At 38.0% G+C, this 14,608-nt stretch overlaps 1 protein-coding gene across 1 annotated transcript; it reads right to left on the reverse strand.

Annotated features, from left to right (window-relative positions):
* Positions 1-734: 734 nt before the first annotated feature.
* LOC140772292 (heavy metal-associated isoprenylated plant protein 21-like) lies at positions 735-1,595 on the reverse strand. Its single transcript, XM_073114283.1, has 3 exons — positions 1,449-1,595; positions 1,236-1,311; positions 735-1,124 (listed from the first exon to the last, which is right to left on the reverse strand). Exons 1-3 carry the CDS (start codon positions 1,533-1,535, stop codon positions 832-834), a joined length of 456 nt encoding a protein of 151 aa, XP_072970384.1. The 5' UTR covers positions 1,536-1,595; the 3' UTR covers positions 735-831.
* Positions 1,596-14,608: the final 13,013 nt, after the last annotated feature.

The following is a 14,608-nucleotide window of genomic DNA, read 5'->3' on the forward strand; positions in this document are numbered from 1 at the left end:
GCCATATGTCTAGCCACTACTAGTCCTAGCCAGTTCATCAATCGTATCCACCACCTATCCACCATTTTCCTTGATTTGAACTACCTAGAACTCCTAGTTAGTGTTGCTTCCATTCTAGGTTGGCCACCCCTATTGTGGGCACATCCCCCCACAAATTAGGAGGTGCCACAAACGTTGGTTGGCCCAAGGCCCAACAATAAAGGCTCTTACTAGACAACGAGGGCTTTCGCCCATTTAGTCTTGTTCTATGACCCAAATTTTATCCAACTTCTAGCCTATCTTTAGCTAAAAGTCTACCAACTTTCATACCAATTTCAACTTCAAATTGCTCCACTAAGGGTCCAAATTAACCCAAAACTCTAGCCGATTCATCTAGACCCAGGCTAACCCATCTTAGCCAAAGCTTGCTCTCTTCTAACTAATTTCTAGGTCTAATCCTAGAGGTTTCTATATAGCTAACTCTTACAAAAACTTTAACTCATCCTCATCGACACCCAAAAGGTATGGGAAACCCAAAAGCTTTAGTTGCTGAGAACTAGTCTAGCTGACAAGGCTAGGTACCATCCTAGGCTGAGAACCTCTTTTCTCTTTCCCTTCGCTTGGCCTTTGACCCATTCGAGAGATCCCTAACCTAGGGTTCTATTATCATCAAGTACTATATTATCACATAATTCCCATGCCCGTATTCCCCGAATGAGCACATAATACACATAAGAGGGGAGAAAAGCTCGATAGAGCAGAGCAACTGCGCACCGTCCATCCATTGATTCCATTAGTTATATATATATATATAATCTTCCATTAATTTTAGTCTAGGTTGAGATTCTTAATTTACATAATGGAACATGCATTTGGGTTGTCATCACTGAAGAATGAAATGTACTTAACATCGATGGCGCTCGGGCTTGGCAGAGCTTGAGGCACATTGCGCACAAAACCGGAGGGTGCTTTCTTGTCGTAAGCTCCATAAACATAAGGATACGATACCAAGTTGTAAGGCACGTATGGCCAAAATTCGGCTTTTTTTCCGGTGCTCATCACCTTCTCCAGCACCTTCTTTGGTTCCACGTGGCCTGTGACTGTCACCCTGCTTTGCTTCCGATTTACGTTTACGTGCGTCACGCCTGGATAACACGATGAATTAGACAAACTTTAAAACTTTGGTAATCTGACATCACTCTTTGCAATCTGAATAACTAGAGTTTATATTAAGAAAGGATTGATATACTATGAACCTTTGATAGAGGTAACAGCGTGCTTCACTCTCCTTTCGCAGCCATCACAGTCAATCTTCACCTTCAGGTCCACAGTCTTGGCTCCAAACGGAAGGGTGAAAGAAATTTTAGGATTAAAACCGGAAGAAGTAAATAAGGAAGCACCTAAGTCCTCTTTTGGGTAGAAAAATTTAAGAAATTTAAGGGAACCAGTGTTTGGCTTTGGTCTCTCACCTGTAGTGGCTTTCTCTTTTTAAATTTCAACGCCCTCTCCGTTTCTGTGACACTGCAAACAGTGGAGAGGTAGTCAAGTGCACCCATGAGAGAGAGAGAGAGAGAGAGAGAGAGAGAGAGAGCTGGATTAGAGAAATTGGTCGAGGCATATATGTATTTATACCAGTCGAATGGGAAGGATGATTGTTTTACCATTGCCAATGGTTCATTATTGTCTTATTGACTTATGATCAATTTAGATACTTAATGCAATCCTGAAAATCATGAAGTTCATTTTTAAAATTTGCAGAATCTGATCCAATTTGAATTTCCAAAGCAGAAAAGGTCTTGATCACAGGTATGTAAGGGCACTTAAAAGTCTTTATGTAGCAGCGCAATGAGCTGTCTAATTAAATGCATAGGTAGTAATCATGACAATTTGTGGTTTCAAGTTGAGCATTAGTATTGCTATTTATAGTCAATATTTATTCTTATGGACTAGATATTTCAAAGTCACAATATGTATCACATTATTGTGAAATTCTAAATTAGCAGTAAGAATCTTAATATACAAAAGGCTTAATTATATTTTGTCATTCTATATTTTAATCATGTATCACTTTACCCTCTTCTATATCTTCTTAGACATTTTCTTTAAAAAAAATTGTGCCATTAGACAACTAAATAGTTTGACAATCATTATCTATCCCATCTAAATCTGAGTACTCTACCAAAGAGGGCTGTCAAAGTAATCAAGCAAGCTAGTGGCCAATTCAATAAGGCTCATCTATGCTCTGTTTGTTTGTAAATGAGTAGATTAATCAGTTTAGGATTGAAATTAGATTAAACCTGAGTTTGATCATAGATAGGCTTGCACCGGCTTGGCTTGATAAGGATCAAAATATAAGTGCATATAGTTTAGAACCACGAGATCAAAGCGTAAATGTTCATATATACTCTCTTAATTAAACTTGATTCAATTAAAGCTTGACATAAGATATACTTGATTTTACTCATTAAGCGGCTCTTTTAGGCTTGACCTCAGATGAATTGAAATTGGCTCAAAGAATGCTCAAATTGGAAGAAAATGAGCAGCTAAGCAGTATGATTTAGGCTCCAAATTAATTTCAACCCAAACGTAAACACTATTCAACTATGGCTGTAATTGGGTAGGATTCAGCATAATCTATTTGTTACTTTCTTAGGCTTCAAATCTGGATCTCATATTGACGAGAATCTTTCTTTATGTTCCGTATAGTGAATAAGTTATTATAATAATGGGACATGATGTTTGCAACAAGTGACTTATCTATAGATGGGCTACGTTTGCATCAATTATTGGTATGAATCTTATCTACTTATGTGAACAGAGAAGGCCACATATTTGGTGAAACTAGTTAACCAAAATTTGTGCATAACATTGTGCAATTGAGAAGAAGCAACATCCCTTTGGGTGCAGCTAGTAGCCAGGGATTGGGTGGTGATCATTCAATTATTGAGTAGGAGACCTGGACGCTATGGTAGAATCGTGATTAACAAGTATATGAATAGAAGATCATCTTGGTATTTTTCATATTAAAGACGGCATACAACTGGCCCTTTGTAGTTGTTAACATATAAGAGAGTTGGAACCTCTTTTGTTTAGTGATAAAAATTAAGTGTATTTCAACCCTTCATGTGTCTCAGTAGCCTCCACAAAACCTTTATTGCCAAGCAATTGTGGGTTGATGTCTCCATAAGTAGTTAATGTGATGACAAGCATGCACAAGAAGGCACGGAGAGGATGCAAGATGTCATGTCGTGACAACTCTATGACATGACATGCCCATAAATGGGTTGATGTTTATATTGATCAAGACGCTGCTTTCTAGCTGCCGGGTCAAGAAGCAAGAGACCGAGTCCTCACATATGCAATCGAACGTTTAATAGTACGCTTAGAATGATACTCTAAGCACCCGTTTGTTTCACTAATAACAAAATTTCTTATTTCAGAATACAACCTTTTATTTTAAAATAATAAATAAATATCACAATAGTCATATTCCAGAATATAAATACTATTTTATCAAAATTACATCTTATACCACACACACTAACCCAATTACCAATTTACCCTTAATTTGACTACAACATCTCTTAAAATTCTTATTATAATTTATCATTTATCATTTATCTCTTTCAAATATTTTATCATAATTCATTACTCCTCACTTCTCTCTCCTCTATTATCATATTTTTTATATTTTATACTAAATAAATAAAATTTAATTTAAACAGCATATATGTCAACAATTTAATATTTTATAAAATAAACACATTTTAAAAAGTATTATGATACGACAGTCCATATTGGCTCCACTTGCGACATTGGGTTCATTGGGATGAGCCTATTTATCTAGCTGATTTTTTGTTTGAAGAAATAAATTTTTTTTTGCCTAGGGGTGTTTGAATGCAGGGATCGCATTTGAACAGGTTATATGAACGCTTGCACACGTTCACAAAAATAGAGAATGCAAATTGTGCGTTCGAACAGAATCAGGTAGTTCGAACGCGATTGTTCGAATGCCTACACACGTTCGCAACGATAGAGAATTGTAATTCCACGTTTGAATGTGATCGGGCACGTTCAAGCGCACTACGGCGAAAATAATTAGTTTGTTAGGGTTTTTTAACTTAGTTGATGAGTCCCTAGAGTGAGCCTCTATAAATATGTGGAGGAAACCCTAATTGTAGTTTATTTGATAATTGAAAACGGTATTGTGCCTTTTATCTCTTTTTCTTCTTACTCTAGCCATTGGCGCCCTCTCCCACCTCTTTCCTTCCATACCTAAGTCTTTGGTCAGCTTCCTCTAACTCTTAATCCTCTTCTTCTACGACAACTTCTCCCCCTTCACATCAAGGAATTAATCTAGCATCTATCTAGATATTGAAGGGCTATCAAGCTAGAGTTTATCTGACCTTTGGCCATTGTTCGATTGATATCTCAAGATCTAACCATCCAAACCCTATTATCTTAGATTCATTGAAAATCTTTTTTCAAGGGCGACAATATATCCAAAATTCAGGAAGATCTAATGATTAGATTATCTGCACCTACCTTCGAAAGTCACATGATACACTTGGTTAGGATCTTTTCATATTACATTAGTTATTTATTTTCATTAAAATATAATTCCTATAAGTCACGTTCGAATATAGGAGGGATTGCGTTCAAACGCACTTGCGAACGCCTATATTAGATTTGCAAATACAGAGAATGCGAAAAGTGCGTTTGTACACGGTTGGGCGAGTTTGAACGCCTACATCGCGTTCACACATATAGAGAATGTCTTTTGTGCGTTCGAACGCGATCGGGCATGCGATCGGCGGAAATCCTCTAGAATTAGGGTTACTTATTGTTTTAGGACTTGTTAGCTAGCCTCTATAAATATGTGGATGGCGGCCAACTTTATTATGCTATTTGATTATTGATTTCTTGCCTCCTATCTTCCCTCTAGACTCTCTCCTTTCTTCCTCTTCACCATCCTTCCACCTCTACCGTTGGCAAAGTTTCTCCTATCTTCGAACCTCCCTCGTCTATCGAGTCACCCCTCTTCTTTGGGATCTCGACCACTTCGTTCCCTTCGTCTACATCCTTTAACCACATCTACCATTCACCTTCACCTCCATACCCATCAATAACCCAAACATCCACTCCACCCATCACCACCACCATCACCCACGTTCTTTCGTGTTTTCCTCCTAGTTGCAGTTCGAATCTGTGAAGGGCGTAAATACGAAAGTTGTAGATCAGAAAGTTACAAATTTGACAAAGTTTCTCCTATCTTCGAACCTCCCTCGTCTATCGAGTCATCCCTCTTCTTTGGGATCTTGACCACTTCGTTCCCTTCATCTACATCCCTTAACCACATCCACCATCCGCCTTCACCTCCATACCCATCTATAACCCTAACATCCACTCCATCCGTCACCACTATCATCACCCACATTCTTTATGTTTTTGTCCCAGTTGCAATTCGAATCTGCGAAGGCCGTAAATATAAAAGTTGTAGATCAGGAAGTTACAAATCTAATACACTTGTTTTCATAATTTTCTAACTACTGTAAAATATTTGATGAATATTTTACCACGGTTGCATAGACTGATTCCTAGAATACATCTAGATCTTGAAGGAATCATTGTGTACCCTATCTTTGGTACCAAGAACACATCATTTTGGTATCGGAGCTTAACATTTAGTATCAGAGCAGGCGAACCTTAGACCTCCATTTATGGTTGAAACAAGAAAGATGACATCAACAAAGAGACCTATGCAGAGCACACCGACAAGGGAAGGCTCAATTCACGATGACCTTAACCGTGAGGCCGATTCCTTTGGAGCAACCACGGCAGGACCGAGTCAACCAAAGTCCATGGGTATGAATATAGGCTTGGCGGATGAACTTAGGGGCATGTTCTAAACATTGCTGCATAGAATTGACGCAATTTAAAAGGATCACAATGATTTCAAGGAATATGTCATGAACCGATTGGGTTCGTCATCTCCTCGACGACGATTGGAGCTTCAAGAAGGACCAGCGGTGGGACCTCATCGAACCGATACCCCACAGGTCCAGGTGCGTCATGTAAGTGTCAATGATCCCCTCTTACCTATGCCTACACATTATCCCCTACCTCTGTTATAAAACCCAAGATCGACGGTGGAACCCAAGAGGCGTGCGGCACCGATGCGCTTCGTCTATGAGGAGGATTGTGTAACAACCTGTCAAAAAAAATATATAAAAATATAAAAATACAAATAAAAATAAAAATAAAAATAAAAAGTTTTTGGGCATGACGTGGCCGGCCACACTATGGCTTACCTCGTGCCCATGCAAGCTGCATGACCAGCTTGCGTGGTGTGGCGCCACGCGCCCACCACCGCTGCCGCAGCTAACCCGCTATGACCAGCTGGCCGCGGCGGGCCCCGGCGCCGCCTTCCTCCACCGCCTCTCTTTTTCCCTCTATATCTCTCTTTCTCTTGGTCTCTCTCTCTTTCTCTCTCTCTTACCGTCGCCAGAGCCAAAGCCTCCCTTCCCACTGCCTCTCTCTCTATCTTTTTCTTCTCCCCATGGCTGGCTTACCGTCGCCAGAGCCAGAGCCTCCCTTCCCACTGCCTCTCTCTCTCTCTATCTTTTTCTTCTCCCCACTCTCTTTCGGTCTCTCTCTCTCCTCCTTCCCTTAAACTCTCTCTCTCTCTCAAACTTTCTCTCTCTTTTTCCTCGTGCCGCTGCTGGCCTGCCGCCACCGGGGTAAGTCTCTCTCTTTCCCTCTCTCTCTCTCTATCTATCTATCTAGCTCTCTTTCTCTTTGAAAAAAACCCTTAGACATACGTATGTATCTAAACACTAGGCAATGATATCGCTCATTCGCTTAAGTAAAAGTCCGAAGAAATATTAAGAATGAAAGCAGATATGAATGCCAAGATTTTAACATGGAAAAACCCAAAACGGAAAAAAAAACCACGGATCCAAACTCGGATCAAAACCAATCACTATGATAGTAGCAGTTACAAGACTGACTCACAAAACAACCCGTCGATTCAAATGACTTTGTTCCTCTCAGTCTTGATCGCTAGAACCCACGATTCACTGCTTCTCGTGATTGAAGTCCAATCTTAGTAGCCCTCGAGATTGATCTTTCGTCTAGATAGTCCTTAAGACGAAAGATTAAATTCTTGTAGATGAGTAGAACCTTGTTCGTTGAAGAACCGATGTAGCCTCAAGAAGTCTCCTTCAATAATGCTTCTTCAACTACCCTAGAGATAGGGCATCACAATCCTTATATATGATCTCCAAGATAGAGCCAAATCCAAGTCTTATCCGTACTCACGAAAATCCAATAAATTGCAAACTTCATAGGTGCGTTTGAACGCGGCCCGGGTGCGTTCAAACAGCCTGACTTAATCTCAGGTGCGTTCGAACGGGCCCAAGTGCGTTCGAACGCGACAGCTTGAATTCTTCAGGTTGCGTTCGAACGCGTTTGTGAATGCTGCTCTCGATTTGTGTGAACGCAGTACCCGCGTTCGAACGCGGTACCTGCGTTCGAACGTGTTTGTGAACACTGCTCTCGGTTTGTGTGAACGCAGTACCCGCGTTCAAACGTGTTTGTGAATGCGGCTCTCTATCTATGTGAACGCAAATTCCACGTTCGAACGCGTTTGTGAATGCAGTGTGAACTCAACGGCTTTTCTCCAATAAACTTGCAATTCTTCAAACCAGATATATTCTAGACTTGTGTAAAGCTCATATACATGAAAAAATACACTTAGAATATTTTGTACACAATTGCCAACAAATAAAACCTAACAATCTCCCCCTTTGGCAATTTGTGACAAAACACCTAGGTTACAAGATATTACAAAGACTTCAAACTGAGCAATCAACAAGTCTAGTATATTTTGCACATCAATCCCTGCAAATAAACATATACCAATCCAAGATCAAGTGAAAATAACTTGAAATGAATAAACAATCTAAACACAAGTTATCAATGGAGCATAAGTTCAAAAGTACTTAAGCAGACAAAATTCACAGACAAAGTTCAGAGTTACTAAGACTCTAAAGACTCTCATAAACTCCGACTCTAATAAACTCCCCCTATGCCCATACTCCCCCTACACACCTAAACACCTAGACACTCTCCCCCTTTTTGACACAAATGCCAAAGACTAGAAACTCGGAGGAAACTGACGATGAAGAATCATCAACACAGAGTCAAGAACAGTCCCCTGACGAGCTTGCTCAGTTCGTAAATCATTCACTGCCGAATGGAGATCCTGCACTTGAGTACTAAGCTGATCAAAACGGTCAGAGTATTGTGGTAACTCCCCCTCAGTGTGAGATGAGTCATCGTCAAAGCTTTCATCAGAACTGTCGAGGTGCGATGAACGACCAGCGGCAGAAGAGGATGGCTTGAGAGGAGATGATTGGTCGTGAGCTTGACTTCGCTTAAAAGTAATCCGATCCAACGGTTTTTGCGAAGTAAGAGAAGGTTCTGAAACATCCACACGCACCCCACTCTGAGTGGACAAATTTGTAATAAAGATGCCAAACGGTAACCCCTCACGAGGTGCTTCTTTCTGTGCAGCTGTAAGAATCGAATCATAAATCGCGGCAGCCAAATCAATAGAGACTCCAGATAACATCGCATGAAGAAGGAATGCACGATCCAGACTAATACTAGAATGTCGAGTCTTGGGGGTGACATTGTACAGACAAAAAAGGTGAAGCATGCGAGCCATCGATGTCAGCTTCGCATGCGGCATCATGTTTCCCTTCCAACGTTCCCCTTTGATCAGTACAATACTAGTATATTCATTGACATCAGGAAGTGGAGCAGACGTTGGATATTGGAACTCACCATCAGGAAGACGAAGTTCAGCGCGAATAACATCTGAGTCCAAGTATACAGACACACCACGAATAGTAGAATGTATAGAGCGATCTAAAACCGTGGCATTACTAAAAATTTCTCGAACAACTTCCACATAAGCAGTCCCGCTCATCCGACACACAGATAACCATCCACGCTCAGTAAAGATTTGTTCAATCCCCAATTCAGAAAAATCAGAAATAACCACAGGTCTTTCATAGATAACAGGACGAGTGCCAAAATTATGTTTGTAGCGCCCGGCAGCCGTTGATGAAGAAAATTTTGGAGACGAAGACGGTGACGAAGGCGGCCTTGGTTTCTTGGTTACTGTCGCTTTTTTAGGCATTCTTGAGAAAGAAATAAGTTGCAAGATTCAATACATGCCCAAAGTAAACAAAAAAATAGCAAGAATTCCAAAAAATTTTAGAAACCATGAAGGCCCTAAATGAAACCCATCTTTCTCTTAAAAACTCAAAGATATCACGTTCAATCTCACAAGAAACATCAAGGTGTTAACATTAACGTGATCAAAACGTGAAAACGCACAAAATCAATCAAGATCAAGCAACTTTATTGAATAAAAAAATAGGAAAATGATTGATGATCATACCTTGCAAAAGTGAAGAAAAACTCAAAGATTCGACCGAAAGATGCTAGATCTGGAGGAGAACTACCCTCTAAAAGGATTTGAAGTGAAAAATTCGATGAAAAACACCAAGATCTTGAAGATTTGAGAAGGGGAAAATGAAGGGTTTTTAGGGTTTGGAAAATGGAAGATGAAACCCTTGGGTTCGGACGCAGTATTTAAAGAACCCACGAGTGCGTTCGAACTCACCAGTCTGTGCATTCGAACGTGCCAGTCATCGCGTTCGAACTCAAAAATCTGCGTTCGAACACCCTTTTTCTAAATTTTAATTTTAACTAAAACAAATCAAAAATCTTTTTGCTGATGCACTTCTAGAATTTCAAAATATATTCAAGACATAGAATATGATAATCAAATGTAATAAGTCATACATAGATCAATCAAATCATCAAAAGTATATTATAATCAATTCGAATGTATCACTCAAAATTAAATTAATCTTGATTGATCATAATGATATGCATATGCAAGATGAGCATAGATAACATGAACCAATCTTCTTAAACAAACTTTCCTATATAAACAATGATGCAACACAGTAGTCAAACAGACTTAGTATTAAAATTTTGCACTTTTCGACTTATTCTCTATAACATAATAGGAATTTTTCCTGTATTTTTTTTACTGAAACATATATGTGTAATGATGGCTTTCACACATGAGTAGGTAGCCCTTTTCTTGTAGTTCAAATCAACAATGTGCAAGAAGAAATTCACATATGTCATTTTTTTTTAAATTTGTAAATAATGTACTGAGTCAAACTGGACTCTAAACAAGACGGCTTTCACACTAACTCATTGTAGCCCTTTTCATTGATCTTTTATGAACAAATTTTTGATGACTAAGCATGAGGTCAAACTGTGCAAATCAAGGTTAATAGTGAGCTATTTAAAAAAATAATTCATAATATCATGCTCACTCAAGAATACACATACGTTATGAGTGCATTAAAATTAGTTTCATTATAATAGAAGTCGAGGGAGTGACAAAATCAAAATTGATACAATATACTACAAGATGACAAAATTGACTATAATAACTCATAATCAAGAGAAAAATAATATTTTTATGTCAAGAGTATATTATTGAATCTAGGAGTGCATCAATTTTTTTATGACAAAAACTCTCGGCAAATCTGAAACTAAAACCAAAGAAAATTTCAGCGTAAAAAAAACCTAAAAAAATGAAACGAAAGAAACTCACAAACTAAAAAGAACACAAATCCCAATAAAATCAATCCAAAGCACAAATCCCTAAAGAAGTACGAAGATACTCAAATCTCTGTAAATCCAAAGGTTTTGTAAACAAATCACTCAACTGTTTCTCCGTCTCAACATGTTCTAGTGCTATTGTTTTGTCTTCAACTAACTCGCGTATAAAATGATGTCGGATATCAATATGTTTTGTACGCAAGTGTTGAACAGGATTTTTCGATATATTAATAGCACTCATGTTGTCACAATAAATCACCATAGTATCTTGTTCAATGCCATAATCCTTGACCATCTATTTCATCCATAGTAACTGAGAACAACAACTCCCTACTGCAATGTACTCGGCCTCCGCAGTAGATAAAGATATCGAGTTTTGTTTCTTACTGTGCCAAGCAACCAGATTGTTTCCAACATAAAAACATCCACTTGAAGTACTTTTTCTATCATCACATGAACCTGCCCAATCAGAATCCGTGTATCCCGATATGATAGCACCCGAGCCATAAGTAAACTAGATACCTAAATCAATTGTGCCACTGACATATTTTATGATACGTTTCACAGCAAACAAATGTGACTCCTTAGATTCAGACTGAAACCTAGCACACAGATACTAAATGCAATGTCAAGTTTACTAGCAGTTAAGTATAAAAGACTACCAATCATGCTCCTATATAGTGTCTGATCAACACTTTTTCCTGACATGTCCTTACCTAGTCTGGTAGTCATACTCATAGGAGTTCTAGCATGTTTTGCATTTTCTAAACCAAATTTAGTCACAAGTTCCTTAGCATACTTGGTTTGAGCGATAAAAATCCCTCTCTCCAATTGAGTAATTTGAAGCCCTAAAAAGAACTTCAACTCACCCATCATGCTTATCTCAAAATGACTATGCATGAGATCTGCAAACTCCTTAGCTAATAATTGACTCGTCGCCCTAAAAACAATGTCATCCACATATATTTGTGCCACAACTAAACTCTTGTTTTCACGTTTAATGAACAATGTCTTGTCCACTCCCCCTCGAGTGAACCCCGCATCCACTAAAAAGGTGGTCAACTTCTCATACCAAGCTCTTGGAGCTTGTTTTAGCCCGTAAAGAGCCTTTTTCAATTTAAAAACATAAGAAGGAAATTTTTGATCTTCGAAACCCTTAGGTTGTTCCACATAAACATCTTCATTCAGGATACCATTCAAGAAAGCACTTTTAACATCCATTTAAAACAATTTAAATATTAAATAACAAGCAATGGCAAGCAGTATACGAATAGACTCTAATCTAGCAACATGAGCAAATGTCTCATCAAAATCTATACCCTCAACCTGAGTGTTTCCCTGTGCTACTAGTCTTGCTTTATTTCGAATTATATTGCCATATTCATCACTTTTATTCTTGTAAATCCATTTTGTTCTAATGACGTTCACATTCTTAGGTCTAGAAACTAAATACCAAACATCATTCCTAGAAAATTGCTCTAATTCCTCATGCATAGCATTAACCCAAGAATCGTCTAACAATGCTTCTTTCACATTTTTAGGTTCAAAAGAAGATGTATAACAAGTAAATGATACCTCACTTTGGATTTGTCATCTTGTCTTAATTGGTTTATTAACGTCTTCAATCACTTGTGACAGTGGATGATTTGATTTCACTCTGGCAGATGGTTCTGGTACGTTGTAGTCATTTTTGTTCATTTCAACTTTGTCCTCGTCCTGATTCTCAATTTCCAGATCAAGCTCCTTTCCTATTTCTTCGTAATATGTATCTTTCCAGATTTCATAAGTAGTCATTTTTGTACCTGGTCTTAGATAAACACGATTTATCACATGTACCACTGTATTGACCGCCTCTGTCCAAAACCTTTGAGTAACCATTTTAGCGTGAAGCATAACCCTAGCCATTTCCTGCACAACTCGATTTTTTCTTTCAACAATCCAGTTCTGTTGTGGAGTTATAGGAGCTGAAAACTCATGTTGAATACCAAGAGAATCGCAAAATATAGAAAAATTTTCATTTTCAAATTCTCTACCATGATCAGAACAAATCCTAACTAGGGTTGTAGATTTTTCATTCTTCAATTTTAAGCATAGTGATTTAAAAACTTCAAAAGTTTCAGACTTCTCACGTAGAAAGATAACCCAGGTATATCTAGAGTAATCATCAACTATTAAGAATATATATTGTTTACCTCCAAGACTTTCCGTTTTTGTTGGACCCATCAAGTCCATGTGAACTAATTGTAGCACACGGTCAATGGTAACTGCATTTACCTTCTTGTGTGAGATACAAATTTGTTTTCCAATTTGACACGAACCGCACACTCTTTTTGACATTTCTTTAATCTTAAGTATTCCTCTTACCACTTCATGTTTGGACAGAGTAAATAATTCCTTGTGATTCACCTGTCCAAGACGTTGATGCCAAAGATCTGTAATGTCGAAAGATCAATAACATATAACATTACCATCATGATCTAGAATAGTACAATCATTTTTGGAGAATTTTACCTCATAATCTTCATCACAAAATTGACTGATGCTCAGTAGATTTACTTTCAAGCCCTTAACATAAAGAGCATTTTTGAGACTAGGAATCCCTAGAGTACTTACCTTTCTTTTACCTATTACCTTTGATGAATTACCATCTCTGAATGTCACAACTCCCCCTTCATGTTTTTCAAGATTAGAAAATAACGACTTGTCACCCGACATATGTCTTGAACAGCCACTGTCTAAATACTACAAATCAGAATTTAAAACTTTCAAGGCTGTATGTGCAACATAACATTTCAAATCACTTTTCTTGACCCATATGGCCTTTGTTTTCATCCCATAAATGAAAGCATTTCTAAGTTTTTGCAAAAATTTGCAATGAGATCGAATATTCCCTAGAATGCCGCAATGATAGCATGTTGGAACAAACCCTTTTCTACTCACCTTTTGTCGAGGAGTGTGACTAGAGTTTACCTTTGGTACCGTCGAAGATTCACCAGTTTGTAGATTCAACTTCAGTTTAGAAGGATTCATCCAGGATTGCTTTGAAAATGCGATTGATGGCTTCAGGTATTCTTCTTTTTGTATACCTGCAGAAACAAAAATAGTTTTATTAATATTTGAATTACAAGTGTATCCAACACCATACCTGTCTTTTCCAGAGATCTGAGCTTTTAGAATCTCGTCTAGTTTGTTCTTCCCTTTTAGAAATGTAACTTCCTTATGCAATCGCTCTAGTTCAATTTCATCAGCCTTCATTTTATTTTTCGCATTGTCAAGTTGTTCAGAAAGGTCTTTGATACGTTCAAGCTCCAATTTGTACTTCTCCTCAAATTGAATTCTTTTTGGTTCAATTAACTTGAGTCGTTGAAGTAGTCTAAGATAGCTTTTCTTGAGTTTAAATGACTCCAGGTGCAAGTCATTATATGCCTTTTGAATTTCAGATTCATCTTCCTTAGCTGGTAGCATATCAAGATCATTTGTACTATCAGTATCAACAACAGAGTCAGTATTAAGCAGAGAAGAGGCAAAGGCTACAAAGTTTTCTTCGTCTTTTTTAGAATCATCATTAGATTCATCTGAATCATCCAAAGTAACTTTCATAGCTTTACCCTTTCTCTTAAGACGATTAGGGCATTCTTGTGCGATGGATCCAAAACAGAACATTCAAAACATTGAACTTTATTCTCAGAATTCTTATTTTTCTGTTTGACATTGTTGTTGCTACCACCTGTATTCGAACTCACAGTATTCTTCTTTTTCACAAAAGCTTTGCTTTTTTCAAATTTTTTAGCATTCAACTTGTTTGGCTTCCGAAAGAATTTATTGAACTTTTTGACAAACATAGCTAACATCTCAACATCTAAATCACCTTTCATCATCAGACTCCTCTAAATTTTGTTCAACAGTGGAT

Source organism: Typha angustifolia, chromosome 12 (assembly GCF_048772165.1).
Source record: "Typha angustifolia cultivar Huaian chromosome 12, ASM4877216v1, whole genome shotgun sequence".
In the NCBI taxonomy this organism is placed as follows: Eukaryota; Viridiplantae; Streptophyta; class Magnoliopsida; order Poales; family Typhaceae; genus Typha; species Typha angustifolia.

Excerpts from the sequence above, each read along its gene's own strand:
- LOC140772292 (XM_073114283.1), bottom strand. The coding sequence starts at position 1,535 with ATGGGTGCACTTGACTACCTCTCCACTGTTTGCAGTGTCACAGAAACG. Across the intron at positions 1,312-1,448 it reads AAAAGAGAAAGCCACTACAG|ACTGTGGACCTGAAGGTGAA; the intron begins GTGAGAGACCAA and ends TTTGGAGCCAAG. Across the intron at positions 1,125-1,235 it reads CGCTGTTACCTCTATCAAAG|GCGTGACGCACGTAAACGTA; the intron begins GTTCATAGTATA and ends CGTGTTATCCAG.